Source organism: Passer montanus, unplaced genomic scaffold (genome assembly GCF_014805655.1).
Source record: "Passer montanus isolate IOZ18808 unplaced genomic scaffold, ASM1480565v1 scaffold9, whole genome shotgun sequence".
Classification (NCBI taxonomy): Eukaryota; Metazoa; Chordata; class Aves; order Passeriformes; family Passeridae; genus Passer; species Passer montanus.
In genome coordinates this window covers 11,028,095-11,045,513 of record NW_024374367.1, presented here as the reverse complement: position 1 = coordinate 11,045,513, position 17,419 = coordinate 11,028,095, and the positions used below count along the sequence as shown (strand labels likewise).

The 17,419-nt window shown below is 42.7% G+C and overlaps 1 protein-coding gene across 30 annotated transcripts in view; it reads left to right on the top strand.

The window, feature by feature from the left end:
• The window catches only part of MAGI1 (membrane associated guanylate kinase, WW and PDZ domain containing 1), a 335,573-nt gene that overhangs the window by 302,873 nt on the left and 15,281 nt on the right, over positions 1 to 17,419 (top strand). For 23 of the 30 annotated variants that reach the window (XM_039695333.1, XM_039695344.1, XM_039695360.1 and 20 more), the window contains 5 exons: positions 2,306 to 2,522; positions 8,227 to 8,304; positions 10,938 to 11,029; positions 11,930 to 12,122; positions 15,327 to 15,620. In XM_039695333.1, coding sequence (XP_039551267.1) covers positions 2,306 to 2,522; positions 8,227 to 8,304; positions 10,938 to 11,029; positions 11,930 to 12,122; positions 15,327 to 15,620 — 874 coding nt within the window. The remainder of the gene's footprint in view (positions 1 to 2,305; positions 2,523 to 8,226; positions 8,305 to 10,937; positions 11,030 to 11,929; positions 12,123 to 15,326; positions 15,621 to 17,419) is intronic. The other 7 variants (XM_039695351.1, XM_039695353.1, XM_039695352.1 and 4 more) reach the window with 1 other exon arrangement.

The window sequence follows — 17,419 nt, the reverse complement described above, 5'->3', positions numbered from 1 at the left end:
GCCTCCTCTGGTGATATGAAAGTCAATAAATATTGTCTTGGATTAATTTAATTACATACATTCTTTATTACCATGGTTGTTGCCCTTGCTGTCATCCCCTTTCAACCTCCTAAACAGAGATGTTTCAGGCTTTTTGAAGGAGTTATTTTTCAGAAAGCCACCAATCCCGCTAAAGAAGTTATCACCTATTTTTTAAAAAATACCTACTTTTACAATTACTACTCTAGTTTAATTAGAAGTAGTTTTGCTTGAGATGTGGTGATACTTCCATTTGCAATCCAAATACAAAACAGAATTCAGTTTGTTCAAAATGTAAACCTTGTCTATCACAAAGTGAGATCACTTTTTGAAGTTCAAACTTTGTTTCTTTTTAAATCAGAAGGCTTTCAGACAGTTCTCATTATTTCCCTAAGGACTGAATAAAGCTTCACATTTGAGTCCCTGTCTTCCACATTTTGTAACCAGCTATTTCCAGTGAGATTGGCTGAAGTTTCACAAGATTCTTGTAGTTATTTTAGTAGTTTGGCCAAACAAACCAATCCAGATGGCTGGACTGAGAGATGGTTTGTTTTTTTTTAAAGTTGATTATCCCCAGCATAGCTGTTTTAAAATGGCTTCATTAAAAATTGAAGGACTGCATGTGAATTAGCTTCATTTACCACTTAAAAAGCTAAAAATGTTGGAAATTGGTTCAGATATTTGTATTTGAAAGTTTGCAGATGAGTAATCACAGCAGGTAAGCTTTGTTGAAAATTGCTTTAAAGGACAAAGGCAATTTCACATTCTAGTCAATCGAGATACCCTTTAAAAAGATGCTGGTGGTGGATCAACAACTCAAATGCAGGGCTGAAAGGTCAACATTATTTGGGCAGTTGAAGCTGGGATTTTTTTCTCAGCTTTTTCTCTGAAGAATGTGCAACCTCACAATAATTTTACCTTGTTTTTTGGCTTTTTTAAGACTTTTAAAGAGAGCTCTTTGTATGATTACTTTCTCCTCTGCACTTTATTCAGCTGTTCTGTGATGGAGCCTTGGTTTGCCTGGGGTCTTGGGTTCAGAGTGAGCCAAGGGGTGCCCAGTCCTGTGGCCAGTGAGCCCCCTGTACTGATCCAGTCTGTGTCTGCTGCTGGCTCTCTCCCTACCCCAGCTTGGGTTCCTGGAGAGAAGTACCTGAAAGCACAGATTTCTGTCGCAGTGTTTTCAGATACCCTCTGCCAGCAGGAGGTTTAAATTCCCGCCTGAGGTTTATTGGTGTTTGTAGCTGACCCCCTTTAGCTGGAAAACCATGGATGTTGGATAAACAACCTGTGGGATGCTGTTTTTCCGGCCACCCTCAGTGTCACAGCAGCCCTGGGATCACAGCTCCCTGTTCCAGAGCAGGTGGGAGATTGCACTCAGCCTTGGTGGCAATCCAAGGTTCATCTCAAAAGAGCATTAAAAAGCATTTGTTGCACAGTGTGGGGAGCTCTTGTTGAGGATTTTGCTGCATATTGACTAGTACAAATCCTGGCAATGCAAATGTGACTCGTGCTTCATTTGTGCACACAGTTGTGAATTTAAGATCTACATACCTTGCTTAGATAAATAGTAAGCAGTCAGAACTCTTGACATGCTACTTTGGAATAAGCCCTGAGTTTAGACAGATACATTTTTTCCTGTTTTAATATAATTAATTAAAACAAATTAAACTTCAAATAGACATTTTCACGTTTGCTAAGGTCTGCAGAAGTCCCTTGGATGCTCTGGGGAGCAGAGCCATTAAAGGGGTACTCAGATGACCACAGACTTGTAACGTGGGGAGTTGCAAGAGCTGCAGAGCAAAAGTGATCTTGCATAGTAAAGGTTGTACTTGAATCTGTTTCAGAGAGACAGTCTGAGTTTTCACAGTGAAATCTGGTAGTTCTTCCATTTTCTTTCAGGCTCAAGTTAGACCCATATGTTATCTGAATAGAACATTGTTGAGACTTTCTGCCTTAATTCAGGAAAAAATAAGTACGCTGAAACTAGTAACCTATAATGAGATTTAGATCTCTTATGTGTGAGATGGAAAAATGCCTTTTTTTTTTAATGATGAATACTTTGTTTTGTATATCTCTCTCTGTCAGTCTGCCTATCAGAACCTGTCACCGGGGAATTCAGCTGTACCCAGCATTAACCGGGTAGCAGCAGAACTGTGACTTATATATTTACTTCTGTGCATGCAGAAAAGCCTGATCAAAGAAGGGAGAAAAATTGATGGAAAACACCCACTCAGCGACCAATAACCGTCTGTTCTCTCTCCCTTTCCACTCGCTCTCTTCCTTGCAGCAACCACTTGAAAGGAAAGACAGCCAAAACAGTTCCCAGCAGAGCGTCTCCAGCCACCGCAGCGGGCACACCGCGTCCCCCGCGCACAGCGCCCAGGTGCTGCCCGACTACGCCGCCCCGGAGGCGCCGGCCGCCGACCAGCCGGACACTTCTGGGCAGAAAAAGCCAGATCCGTTCAAAATCTGGGCCCAGTCCAGGAGCATGTATGAAAGCCGACGTGAGTATGAAGCAGGTGTAGTTGCTAAGGCTACGGCTACCGGCAGCTGCTCCCTGCGTGTTTTCTTTGCGAAGAAATGAATCTTTTTTTGGTTTCTTGGTGGAAATGTAGGGATTCTGCTGGTTGATTTGGTGTCTGTCAGTGAGATACACTTGGTAGAGCTGCAGTTTGCTGTCTCACGAGGATGGGGTTTAGATCATCTCTAGGAAAGGGCGCTTAGACCACAGCTTAATATGAAAAATCCCTTTAAAATTAAAGACTGTTCTTTCCTCTATATTTTTATTGTGCTTTTAAATTAGGCTGGAGGAGAATTTTCAAGTTTGTTATCCAGATCCTAACCTCTTTTTTGAGGTTAAGACTCATTATCTGATATGCATAGGAATTTCAGTAAGGAGGGGAAGTATTTAGTTTGCTGAAATTCATATCAGATGCTTTTCAGCCTCACTCTGGGGAGGAGAAAATCCAGCTGAGCCATTTTACTTTGACCAGAGTGGACACTTTAACAATACAGATATTAAATGCATATTGTAAGTGGCTTTTATGGCAATTAATAATCTGCACACTTGGCTAATAATGCAGCAGGGTTTTGACTCTGTTCCAAGACTATAAATGTGGTTTCAATCAGTTTCTTCTCGGGAAACAAAATAAACACATTGGCTTTGCTTTAATTGCACTGCTGAAGATGATCAAATCTGTAAAAGCTTCTTAAAGAGTTAGAGTGTTAGGTTCATTTTGAAAGGCAGTAGTTACTTTAGTTAGAGAAAACAGAGTTTCAAATTCTTAGTGCTCTGAGAGTATCACCTGCAGTTTGATTTTATTGTCTAACTGGAAATTGGTAAAACCAGTAAGAAATTAACCTTTACCTCAGAAAGAAAAATGGTAGGACTTTTTTTCACTGATGAAATGAATCACTTTGAAGTCTTATATCCTGGGAAAATTAAATCATGAGTCACAGTTTCTTGGCTGAAGATGCATCTCTTTGGATTGAATGTCTCAGCAATGCAGTTTGTAGGTGTCTCTGCTTTTGTGCTCTGCCTCCTTTCCCATCCTTTCCTAGGGATTGGGTGTACTGACCCTGCAGGCTCTCGGGCTGGGTCAGGCTGATCTGCAGAGTGCAGTGACAGAACTTGTATGTGAAGCTCATTGAAACAGGAAAAAAGGGTGAGAGCTGAGGGACAGCAGCTGCTGAGCCCTGCAGAGCTGTGGGCAGAGCTCCTCCTTCTCCTGCCTGGCTGGACAAGTGTCCCATGGCACTGGCCTTCCCTCTGCCCAGTCCATGTGGTTCCCACTGGCACTGTGCTGCCATTGCCTCTGACCCCCTTCAGCTACTTAGCTGATTTCTAATTAACTGTTTAACTCATACTAATTAGTCATTAGTATCAGCTTAGCAGCCTTAACTCCTGCCTGTCTTTCCTGATAAAACCCGAGACTGAGCTGGAGAAATCCTGAAGTGCACAGGCTGGCAGTCACCCTTCTGTGTCACCTCCAGCACCACGTGCTAAATCCTCCCTCTTTCCTCAATGGCTGCAGTTATCCTGTAGAGGTTTTGTCCTTGGCTGGGACTAGAGCCCTTCCAGAGCCCTTTTCACAATCTCTTGACCTGCTGGCTTCCCACTTCCCATCTTTTCCTGTGCCACAATCCTCACTGCTTGGGCCTGTTGCTAGACTGGGATCTGCTACACCCCTGCAGCTTCCCTGGCTCACCTTTCCATAGTCCAGCATCTCTGTAGTGGGGCTGATCCTCTTCTCCTGCTTCAGTCCTTGTCTCTTGCCTCTTCTACCAGATAAAACCTGTTTGAACATTAGTGCTCTTCTATGACCTTTTCATCCCATTGCTGTTCCCTTCCAGAAGGTGTTTTTTCTGAGATTTCTTGGTTTCATAGATACGGGTCCTTTGGAGAATGGTAGAAATGTGATTATGGTCATATCTTCTTTTAAACCATTAGAGGTGCCCAAGAGCCTGTGAATTTCCAACCCTGAGCTGGAGTGAAACACATTCCCTGGGGATTAACCTGCACTCTTAGCTGTGACATGGCTTTGCTGTGGGTAATGAAATGTGAAGAAAAGCAGGAAAGATAAGTGAAAAATTGAGTTGGATGTGCTCTGTCTACTTTTGTGGTCTGATCCCAAAGCATGACTGGTGGTTTTACTTCAAGGTCAGTGGTCAGCTCCTCCTTGCATCTCCAAGTCCTTATTTATCACCAGTCTCATAAAGCAGAGTCTGTGGTTCACAGCTGAAACCTGGCTGTGCTGCCCAGGGGCCTTGGGGTGAAGCCCTGTGTTTCTTTGCCTTTCTTATGAGCCTGAATCATTCCATTGAGACTCATTCCCAGTTTTTCCCAAACTTGGCTTTCAGGTTATCTATATCAGGTTATCTGTGCTCTGCTGACACTGAGCATCAGAGTGTGTGATGGGAGGAACCATTCCCTGGGGACTCCAGTTCCATCTCTCAGCTCCACCTGTGCTGTTCTTCATGTTGTTATCCAGCTGCAGTCGGATTTAATTCCCGTGCCACCTTTGGCTGGTGGGGAAACAGTTCTGTCTTCTCTTTCTCTTTTATTTGGGCATCCATTCCCTCAGGCTTTGGGGATGCATCTCCAATGACAGCTTTGGGTGCTGGGTGTGACTCTCTGCAGCTTTCTGATGGAGGTGTGAGCGGAACTAAGTGAATATCTTATGCACAGCAGGAGGATGTCACCCTAATGCCAGGGCTGAGGGTGGGTGACACATCCAGTCACCAGGGAATTTGGTGGGTTCTAGAAGGTTCCATCACTTGAGGAGCCCCAGCACAGCTCTTCTGCCACTCAGGCCAGGGCTTGCCCTCTGGTAATTGCTGGCCTTAAATTTTAAAAAGCCTGAAAAGGGTTATAGGATGTTCTTCTGTAGAATGTGCTTCAGGGTTTTGAGTCCTCAACAAGTGGACTGGCAAACAGGAACAAGCCTTTGTGTTGAGGTATATGATGAATTTAAAAAGGACAGAATTTGAGAGCATTAGATCATATTAAGTGTTTTATTTTGTCCCATTTTTGAAATTGTTGAGCATAAAAAGAGCATAGTGCAATTTTTCAAGTGCATTTGACAGAAGAAGAAGAATTCGTTAGCTCCAGCCCAGACAAATTTTTTTTCATCTAAAAATAATATTGTAAAGAGGTTTTATTCAGTATATGAATTTTTCTTCTCCAAGATATTTCTAAGAAGTACTGAATCTGTAATGAATACCTACTGCCTTTTTCTCTGGGAAAGCATCCCACTGTTACTTACATTAATAATAAGAATGTAGACACAGAAAGCAAAGGCAACATTTTAATATTTCAGAATTTCTAAAACTCGTTCCTCCTCTACTTCAGTTGTCTTTGGATTTGTATTTCTTTCAAAAAGACTCTATTTGCCTTATGTGACCGGTCTCACTGAAGTCATTGGTAGAGCACACAGGTTGAAAAGCACCAGCTAACCCATAATTGTGTAAAAGCGTGTGTTTTTATTATTTACCCAGAGCACCTTAATATCAGAAAGTGCTCCAGTTCTGCAGGGGAGAGACACAGACGTTGCTTGTTTAGGGGAAGGAAAAAAATAACAAAAATTAAGCTAGAATTAATAATGCAAAGCTAAGGAAAGGCTCCATCACTGTTTCTGGACTGGCTGAGGGGAAGCAGATTAGAACTGCAACTTTATTCCACAAATGTGGGTTAAAGTTCCTGAATGTGGGGCTCCCCAGGGTGAGGGGATCAGCCCTGCAAGGTGCTGAGTGCTTGGGCTCGGCTCCAAGGAAGCTTATTTTCAAGCTGTAAACCCAAAGGCATGCTTTAAGGCTAAGGCTGAGCTCAGATGCTGTGCTGCAGTCTGGCCCAGAGTGACCAGTCTTTGCTGGATTAAGATGTTTGAGAATAGCCAGCTTTGTGGGGATGTGAAAACAGCATTTGGTGGTGGTAACAAATGCACTCTTTGCTGGTGCTGAGCTTTAGCTGCCTGAGCTCCTCGTTATGGGTAACTCATTGCTGCTCGTGGGAGTTGTGTACATGAATCAGAGGGAAGGACAAACCCGTAAGGTTTGAAAGCTGAAGCAGTTCCAAGATCCAGGAATGACACACTTGAAGAGCACTCAGAGAGAGAAACAGCAATTGAATGGCTTAGCAGAGAACCACAATTCAGAAACCTCACACTGTTTTATTGAAATATATTTTTATAATATGCTTTTTACTTTTCAATGTATTATTAAACTTCCTTAAAGATTAACACAATCTGTTGTCAAATTTTTCTCATGTGGCCTGATTGCTTTGCAAAATACCGTATCCTACATATGGCCATCTGTCAAAACAGCAGTGACAAAATGAATTAATCTGAATTGCAGATGTGTTAATGAATCCCTTTGAAGGGCTTAAGCATTTAATTAAAAGTAAAGCAGAACACGATAGAGAAATTCTAAAGCTTTTAAAATATTCGAAGTTATCATTAACATTTGAATTTTATTTTCAGGCACGCAATTTGTTTGGGAGGATTTTTCTCTCCCCAAATCTAATTAAAATAATACAAACAAGTCTTGACCCTAGCATGTTTGCTCATGGCAGTTACATAGAACTAAAAATATTTGCACAATAACACAAATATTAGATAATTTTCCCTTAAAATAGAAGAGTACTCTCCTGAAATCGCAACCACCTTCTGAACAGAGTTGAAAGATTATGTTTAATAAAAGCCCTTTGGTAGGGTTATGTCCCTTTATTATGTTAATAGTAGACAAACAGTTGCAGTGATACTCTTGGGCACACAGATGTATCCATGCCCTTGGAGAACATGTTGCTAAAAGGGACCACAATACTCGTGTGAGCTTGTTCATCTTGTCAAGAGTCCCTGCTGAAACCATCTTTCAAAAGCTTTCCATGCCACCACCAAGGGCTGGTTAAAGACCAAAAAAAAAAAAAATTGAATTCTCCTGCAGTGGGATAGTTTAGAAAATGGATTTCTTGCAAATATGGAGCCTTATGAGATCTATGGGTAAATTGCAGGACTTTACAGCTCTGAAACTCTCCATCAGCTTGAGTGAGACTGTCCACTCCTGATTTCAGATTTGTCCTCATATACTTTGCTGAATCTGGGCCTTAAAGATTTTGTGCTTTGCTAAGCTATGAGTCACTGAAAGTGCTGCTGCCTTAAATGAGCCAGTGACTAAAGCAAACTCACACTGATCATTCTTGAATCTATCGTATGTTGAAACTGATGTCGCACTAGGCAGATTTTTATTTTATATAACATGTTAAAGTTTGCATAGTAAATTTTGATTAAAATTATCTGTAATTAAGCACTGTGTTCATTGTTCATCACCACATATTTAGAATTTCTTTTAACATTAGGTGAAGATATTTCCATTTGGAAAACTAACTTGTGTCTTGAAGTTGAAAGGTTTTTTGTAGAAAAGTATATTTAAGATGTTCTCACAGAAACTTTTCCTCTAAGGAGAAAAAAGGTTTTTCAAATATACCTGCATGCATGTGCATAAATATGTAAATTTATATGTGTGTGTATTTTATATCTATATGTGCACAGACAGAGAGATGTGAAACTTAGTATGTCATAATCCATAGTAGCTATAACTTTAACGAGTTGTGCATGCAGGTCTAACATGACCCATAAAGTCACAATTAATTAAATGAACTAACAAGAAAGCAGATACGTTAAGCTTTGCAAAACTGTAAAATTAATATTACAGCTATGTCACCTTCACCTGCAACTGGACTGAGCAAGGGTGAGAGAGAGAGAGAAATCAATTCCACGAGTTTTGGAGAATGTAAGATTGTGCCGAGAATGTATCTGTGTCTTGTGATGTCTTGTTCTGGTGTCATTGCTGCTCTGTGGCGGGGGGCTCTTCATCACCAAGGGAGTCTGGCAGGGCCATGTGCCAGGTCTAGCCACCCAGGGGCAAAGCCTGGCTTTGCTGTCCTGGCTGGATGGTGTAGGTGGGTGGGGTGGGTGTATCATGGTCCTGTTTCCTTCATGAGTTTGCCCACGTGGTTCATCAATGGGGCTACATCACCCACCTGTCCTGCCATTCACAGAACTCTTCTTACCACTTCTGCACTGCTCTCCAAATGGTCTGGTTTAATTTGGGACAAGCAGACTGCTGTTAAATTTTACCCATTTGGGCTGTATACCTCTTTTATCAGACAGACATGCTTGAGATCAGCCACGGTACAGGGTTGCAATGAATGACTCCTAGAGGCCATTTTTCATTAATTTTCAACAGAGTTTCAGCAGTACCATGTTCCCATTGAGTAAGGAAAGTGGCTCCTCAGAAGTGCAACTGAATAATGGGACAACCTAAAATAATTTTCTGGTATGGAACCTCAGAGGGTCTCACCTCTGAAGCTCGGGGGTGGATGGGTGTTCTGGGCTGTGCCAGTGAATCACTGCCCTACAGAGCTGCTGCAATAAGTGGTAAAAGGAGCTTTGTACTCATCCTGTGAAAAGGTGTGTTCTCTCTATGTCTGTTCTGTTTGTGTTCCACCTCGCTGAAATCCTTCCAGTGGGAAGAGCATTATGTGAAAGAGCTGGCTTCTTTGGGGGCAGACTTGTCATTTTTTGCTGCTTTGATCTGACACAGCTGGTCCAGCCTGGCCTGCTGTTCCCTCCAGCAGCATTAATTGTGTATCTGGGACCCAAACCAGAGACATACGGCATCGCTCAGTGAGACTGGAGGGGTGACAAATGGAAGGTGTTGAGAGATGCCGAGGACACGGGCCCACGCCGGAGCTCTCTGCAGCAGCCACTTTACCTCTGACAGATCCAACACACACTATTAATTGTTTGGGGCCAGCCTTTGCCAAAACAGCCTGCGAAGGGCTGAGAGACGCTCCTGACTGTCTGCTTGTCACGCTCCCCTTGCTGAAGGCAGTGGCAAACAGCAATTAATTCATTGTCTGAATTCTGTTGTGCTGCACGTCTGTGCGTGGCGAGCTGCCTTCAGCCAGAGGAGATGGGGCATCATCACCCGAGCACTCTGTAATTGTGTCTGGACAAAAATCAACCTCTAATTCAGTGAGGGCACGGGTGTTAAGCTTAGCTTATAATTGCAGGTAATTAAAATGTAAAAATATTATCTGCAAAGCCAGCTTAAATGAAAATGTCGAAGCAGACATTTGTACCTTACCATTCACCTATTTGTTTAATTTTTAGTATTCCCAGTTCTTCAATTCATGTTATATTTTAACTCATTGAAGAGAGACCTTCAGAGATAACCAAAAATCTGACAAGCACCCGAGCAGACCCAAATTTTTGCAGAATAAGCAGAAACAGTGTAAAATCCAATTAGGGCCCAATCTGACATTCATTGATACCAATAGTAAACAACCTGTTCATAGATACAGAAAGCTAGATGATGTGTCACTAAAAGTTCTGTATCCTGTGTCTGAAAAGGCACTTATTTAAATTGGATTCCTGAACGATATACTTTGGTTTCTTTGCTGAAGTTATAGGCAGCTGACTGGTAAAGCAACAGCTTTTTATTATCATTAATTATAAATTTTGGGAGGGGATCATTACAAAATTAATCAATGTTACAGATACTATCCAATAAATATTAAATGAACCTGAAGTTGTCTTCTGATATGATATAATGTTAGCAATTAGTTATGCATTTTTAAAAAAGGGATGAAAGCAAGCATGAGTAAGTTAATATAAAACATTGCTGTTCAACAGCGCTTCAAGGTTAGTGCTTCACTGTATGTAATATTCATTGTAAAAACCTTGCTGGTGTTCCATACTAATGAGTAGGTGAGGTTGGGCTTTTTTATATTTCCAGCTGGTTTTATCTCTTCAGTGCTTTTGCAGAGCCTGCACACGAGCAAGGGAGAGTCAGGAGAGCTGCATTGCTTTGAGTGGAGCCCTTCTGATTTACACCAACTGGGGATCTGTCCCCACAGTTATTTAAAGCAAAGCTGGTTGACAGACAGCAAAGTATGCTTGGGAAAGTTAATTAAATAGTAGAAGTCATAACAAGTGGCTCTTCTGTCTCCCATGTAAGAGGAGGCAGCTGTATTGTTTCTGGCAGAGTAATTCTCTGCTGTGCACATTTATTTATTGATGGTTTGGAAGAGACTGTTGCAATGGGTAATGATGCTAATATTGACAGAAGGAAATATTATAGGGATAAATAAAGGGCAAGTTGCAATTACATACCTAGAAAGTAGAAACCACTGCATAACTTTTAATGGTAATATAAATAATAATCCTTTAGTATTTAAAACTATAAATATTGATAGTTATGTCTTTTTTTTATGTAAAAAGGAGGTGGTCTCCAAACCATCCTCATTTAAAGGTTAAAATTGCATGGCACATCCTTTTATGTACATCTGAGTAGTCCTGATTTGGGTAAAAAGGTATGGTATTTTGATTAAAAATGATAGTTTTCTTCTTTCCCTTCAGTTCCAGATTATCAAGAGCAGGATATCTTTCTATGGAGAAAGGAAACCGGGTTTGGATTTAGGATTCTAGGTGGAAATGAGCCTGGAGAACCTGTGAGTATCATGTTTTAGTTTGTGACATCTTTCAGAAACAAGCAGTAGAATGTACAGCTGTGCAGAACTATGCTGTATCATCACTGCTAAATAGTTACTGGTCTATATATAAATCCTGCATCTCCCCACCCTCCCTCCAAAATAACCCCACAACTCCATTACTGAAATGGGTTTGGCTTGTCCTTCTACTTTAATGGTAAACCAAATGAAAACACCGAGGTCCTTGGACACTGAGGACGGGATGTCCTGGTCATGTTTGCAAGTATTTTGGTCTTAGAATGCCAGGTTCCCTGATCTTAGAATGCTCAGTTCTCTCCTTGAACTCAGTTAATTTATTTACCATAAATCCAGTGCCTGTGGGAGGTGTCATCCCTTCCTGTGCTGCACAGGTCCTAGCTAGATAAGTGACAGCATGACTTCCCATGTTTTTCCCTGCCAAAATTATTTTGCTCATTTATGGGAAGAGAGGCCACGAATTCATCTCGTGTTAGAGTAACTCCACAGAACTCACTGAGGATAAACCAAGACTGAGTTGGAGGACAAGCGTGTGGTGCAGAGCTTGTAAACCCTGCAGGCAACTGAAAGGGTAACTCAATCTCAGCTTCCCTGACAAGACTCTCAGTGCTATTAACCATCTTCCTGTCTGGTCACTGTCTGGTTGAAGAAGTTTCCCAAGGCTGTCTGTCCTTAGAGTGAATGGACTGCCTAAAGAAACAAGATGTCAATTTATTACAATTTCCCAATGTGCTGTATTCACACAGAACCGCTTTCACAGGAACAACTTCCCTGACCAGCAGACATTTGTCAACGATTTCATGTGTAACTAGGAGTGCCCCTTGCTTGCAGCTGGCTGTTGAGCTGGCTCTCATTGCTCTCTCTCCCCCTGTGCCAATTCCCCAGATTTACATCGGTCACATTGTACCGCTGGGCGCTGCCGACGCCGACGGCCGCCTGCGATCGGGCGATGAGCTGATCTGCGTGGATGGGACGCCCGTGGTGGGCAAATCACACCAGCTTGTGGTCCAGCTCATGCAACAGGCGGCCAAACAAGGTCACGTCAATCTGACCGTCAGGCGCAAAGTGGTTTACACAGGTAGGCTGCAGTATCACCCCGCAGGGGTGGATTTTCTTGCCAGGATCCCATCTGTTCAGCAAATGGTCTAAGGAAAAAAAAAAAGCTTCTTCTAGTGCTGGGAAAACTCAAGGGATGGACTGTTATTTTTATTTTTTTTGCCTGTTTTTCGTTTTTGTTGTTCCTGATCAAATAAATTTCAAGTATTTTTTTCCAGTCAAGGCTCTCTTAGTTGGCTTTTCCAGTCTTCATAAGGTTTCTGATAAAATGGGGAACTGTTCGGTTGCAACATATAGTTTTTAGTTTGACTTATGCAGCAGACACTGTGGCCAACTGCTTGTGTTTTCTGTATACTTCCCAAAATAAATGTGCAGCCTGATAGTCACCCTTAAACTGGGACTGAGGGAAAAGATGATGAAGAGTCCAGAAAAGGGGAGGCAAGGGCAGAGTGTGAGTGAAGGCTCTGGTGTGTGGTGGCTGCTGTCCCAGGCTCAGAGGAAACTTCAGCATGTAGTCAAGTGGCCTCAGGATGGGAACCTGCAAACATTGTTGGTTCTGGTGGGCCAGGGTGCACGTGTTTGCTGTCACAAACTCATAGAATGGTTTGGGCTGAAAGGACCTTAGATATCATCCATTTCCAGCCCTTCTGCCACGGGCAGAGACACTTTCCAGTAGACCAGGTTGCACATGTCTAGAGAATTTTCTGTGTGCTGAGTTATGCTGGGCATTGTGCACACACTGCACAAGTGGAGGATCTAAATGAACAGAAAAGAAGCTGGCAGAAAGACAAAGATGCAAAGAGAAGTGACACTGCCTGGTACCATTTTGGCACCCCGATAAGTGATTGAAAAATGTCATGATAGCAGAGAAAATGAAGACATGGGCATGAGTTTTTTAAATAACATGTGGCCGTGTGTTTAATACTGGAGAGTAACTTTTGAGTGCTGCCTGTCCCTTTGAACCCCTTTAGGAACTCAGGTGTGGGATTTGCTTTTACTCTACTCAAAGAAAAGGATATTATGTAGCTTTTCAAGTTTAGGCATCATCAGATAAATAGGCAGTGATGTACTTTGATCTTAGAGAGAATCAAAATAACAGGTTGGAAATTAGGTCCTCAGTGGAAGTTAGGACTAGAAGAGTGCCTCTGAAATAGCTCTGTGATCTTATCTAGGCCTGAGCTCCTTCTGCACAATAATAAATAAATGTTCACTTCTCATTTCTTTCTTTCTTCCCAATATGGATTAAACACCAGGTTATGTCTCTCCTCTGACAGCCTCTCTTTAATTCCTGACCAAGGTCTGGTGTGAGGGAAGCTTTAGAAGAGCATTGGAAGGAAGGGGAAGGGCAGCTGAATTTTGGTATTGTTTTTTGTGTGTAGATTTTCTATGCAGTTTTACAGCCTCCAGGCTGGAAATTACCATGAAATATTTAGATGCATGAGATCTCTCTTGATATTTCATTCAGAGGCATGTTACTGCAGATCGAGCTATTTCTGAATCATTGCAAATGTGGACACTTACTCTAGGATAAATTATTCAGAATCCCTTCTTTCACCTTATATTTGCAGGCTTTTAAATTTCAGCAGAACTTTGTAGAGAAGGCTGTTCCTGAATTTCGGTCCCTTGTTCCTCCTGTCATCTGTATGCCAGTAGAAAAGGATTGTTCACCTAAATGAGTACTCTCTGTCCTCAGATCCATGTAGGGGAAATTTTATGCTCCTGTAATCTTAATATGAAGAATGCAATCTATTTAGTACATACTTTTAAGTATATAAGTGCAGACAGGACTTCTATCCAAGGATATTTTAAAGTCCTTTTTTTTTTGCATTGTGAATTTGAGGTTTAGATTTTGTTTGCCATCTATTTTCATGCTGCTGCTTTTAAGATCTTCAGCTTAATTTTGATTCACCAAATTGGAGAAGTGACCTGATTAGCAGAGGCAGCCATTCAGCAAGGACAAGTGCAATATGCTGCTCTCAGCTGCACAAATGGGCTGTGGAGAACAGGCTGAGTAACAAGAAGTGGAAGCTATTGTGGGCCACGAGCTTTATGCTGAGGTTGGCTCAGGTGAAGAAAAGACTGTGCAGGGATGTAGGCAGGGGGAAACTCTCCTGATTTCCCAGCAGATGATGGCTTAGTGCAATATGGTCCAGCACTTCAAGAAAGACATATTTGAGTTGGAGAGAGCCCAACTGGAGCGAGTCCAGAAGACAGGGAAAATAAGGAGAGCTCTAGAAAACATGGTCTGAAAGGAAATATTGAACAAATTTGGATTCTTTAGCTTAAAGCAGAGGGGGAGGTATTAAACTTCCCAAGACTATAAGAGGCTGCTGCAAAGAGGAAGAGAATAATATGTTCTCCATATGCCTGTTAGATAGCACTAGAAATAATAGCCTTATGTAGCAGCAGGGAAGATTTAAGTCAGATATTGCAACCAATAGATTGCCTGGGGAGATATTTAACAGCTGATTAGACAAACATCTGTCAGGACTGATATTAGGTAGAGTTGGCCCTCACTTGAGCAGAGTCTGGACTAAGCAATTTTTTTGAGATTTCTTCAAGCCTTGTGGTAGCTGATTAGATTTCAAACTAATACCCCTTCCAACTTCAGTTGCTGTTAAACACTTGTTTAATATTAACGTTAACAGTGTTTAATGTTTGTACCAGACTGTACAGATGATAGTTGCTGGTTCTTTTATCCAGAAATGTTTGGTTCACAAGTTGTTTTTCTCATACTGAGAGATTGTTATTACTAAAGATTCCATTAATCAAAGGCAATCAGTGCACTAATTGATAGCTTTCAGTTTGAAATGGCACAGAAGGTGTTGTTGTGAGATATTACTGTCTCTCCTTGTGGCTTGTGCATAGATATGTATGTATATACATACATACATATGGTTGTATGTATATAACTGAAGTGGGGATGCAATAGCTAGAGGAGGCACCTTTGAACTAAAGTAATCCAGGTTTAAAATGCCACAGAGCATCCAAGCACACAGCACTGCACTGGCTGCAGTTTGGCAGTGGACAGCTTTGGCTGAATGAGCATACACAGGAGAGGGTGAGCACTGTGGGCAGTGCCACCACCGGGCAGAGCTATTGAAAACATGGCCATAGATGGGTAGACTAAAGCAGGTGATTTTCTTTTACCCTTATCTCACCAAACACCTCTCTCCAAGCACTAAATGGTGCAGCCCACCCCAACAATTTCTTCTCCCCTCCCCAGTTCCCAAGGCAGAGAACGAAGTCCCATCCCCGGCCTCCTCCCACCATAGCAGCAACCAGCCGGCCTCGCTGACGGAGGAGAAGCGGACGCCGCAGGGCAGCCAGAACTCCCTCAACACGGTCAGCTCGGGCAGCGGCAGCACCAGCGGCATCGGCAGCGGTGGCGGCGGCGGCAGCGGCGTGGTCAGCGCCGTGGTGCAGCCCTACGACGTGGAGATCCGCCGCGGCGAGAACGAGGGCTTCGGCTTCGTCATCGTCTCGTCGGTGAGCAGGCCCGAGGCGGGCACGACGTTCGGTGAGTCCTGAGGAGTTCTGGCTGCACCTCCAGGGAGACGCGGGCTTTGCAGCCCAAGGAGGAGGGTGGGGATCTGTTTAATTAAAAGTCATGAGCATGCCCTGGTTTATGTGATTAAAAGCAAAATCAGAGGCGAAGGCTCGGTAGGTGTTTGCCTCCTGGTGTTCAGCAGTGAGTTGAGAAAAGTGAAATAAGACATCCCAACCTGAAGAGCTAAAAGGCCACTAATAGCAGTTCCTGTTGCTCACTTTCTGGGAGAGCCTCTCAGGAGTTTGCTCTCAGAGGAGCAGCTGGGGATCCTCCCAGTGATGCTGTTTGCCAGTGCAGAAATGTAGCAGGTGGAATGAAATATGTCTCGTGATGGTGGAATCAAGCCAGTTGATTTAAAAGCAGTAATGCTTAAACTGATTAACTTCTCTTTGGCAATCAGGGTTACTGATCATCATTATGTTGTGAGCATGCTGATAGCTGGAAAGTTTTAATTAATATTGCTTGCTGGTGAGACGTAAAATGGGGAATACTGTTAAAAGAACAGGATGTTTCTTTTACCCATTTGGTGTCTTCCCAAATGCATATCTTCAGAGTAGGAAGAAATTAAGTTTAAGTTATGTCACATGTAATATCCTGACCTAATAGAGGTGGTCATGGTTTCTGTCTCAAGACAGTCTTTCTGCTAGGCAGATACCCATTTCCAGGGGTTGCTTCAGAGGAGATGTACATAAGCTGGTTTTGCAAATATGCCCAGAACAGCCTCTTCTCAAGCAGAAGTGTCACTGCAAGGAGGAAACCAGTCAGAGATGCTATTTTCTTCCCTTTCCATCTCCTCCAAAAGGCCCGAGGCAGCATGCACTTGTACTTTCTAAAGGAAGGTGTTCCCTTAGTCTGTGGCACATGGTAGGGGTGGAGGGAAAGGAAGGACAGAGCACTGCCTTGTCCATCTTCACAGTACCTCCCACAGCAGTGCTGTGGTTTGCAGAGAAAACGCATTGCAGGCTCCCTGTGCAACTGGAGTGCTCCTGGGGCAGGCAGGTGCAGGAAGTGGCCTTTCCATCATTCTCCTAGGCTTTGTTTTCTGACATTTCTTGCCATTGACTATCAGTGACACCCTTAGTAATACATCAAGGGAGCACCACCACCTTTGCTGGTACTGATGTAGAATGGGCCATTGCTAGCACTGTTCTGGGCAGTCTGGCAGAGATTTCTAGGGGGAACTATGTAGTATAAAACTAGTGCATTGAGTTCTGTCAGTTCTCAGATTCTAGCTCTCTCACACTGTCCTTGCTGCTGGAAACTGCTCTTCCAAGATAGGTGTTTTGGTGCCAGGACACAATGGTGTAATGTAAAAGAGATTAAACTGAACACAGTCTAGAACAGAGGGCATGCTTTTATCTTCTGAACGGATTTGCAAACGTGTGTAAATAACTTTTACTGTACGAAGATTATGCTGTAACTCTTCTCTGCAGAGAAACCTTGACCTGAGGTTGTTAAAAGTTGTGTTTGCTTTAGCCCAAAATTCTTGCTAACTGGAAGTTTTCTGTGCAGGGCCTCCCAAGGAGATCTGTTGATCTGTGACTGTTTTTCCTTTAATTTTTTCAAGTATATTCTGTTTTTTCCTAACACTCCGCATGAGATATGTTCCCTCTGCTGTCTGGTGCTTGCTCTGGACCTGCTTTGTAGTTTTTTTCTTTCATGGGTAGTATTTAGAGATGGGCCAAACTGGTTCTAAAATTCACCTTTGTCACTTTGGTGTGGGCTTCTTTCATCTGTGTTTAGTGGATTGGATAGAGTAGAAACTCACA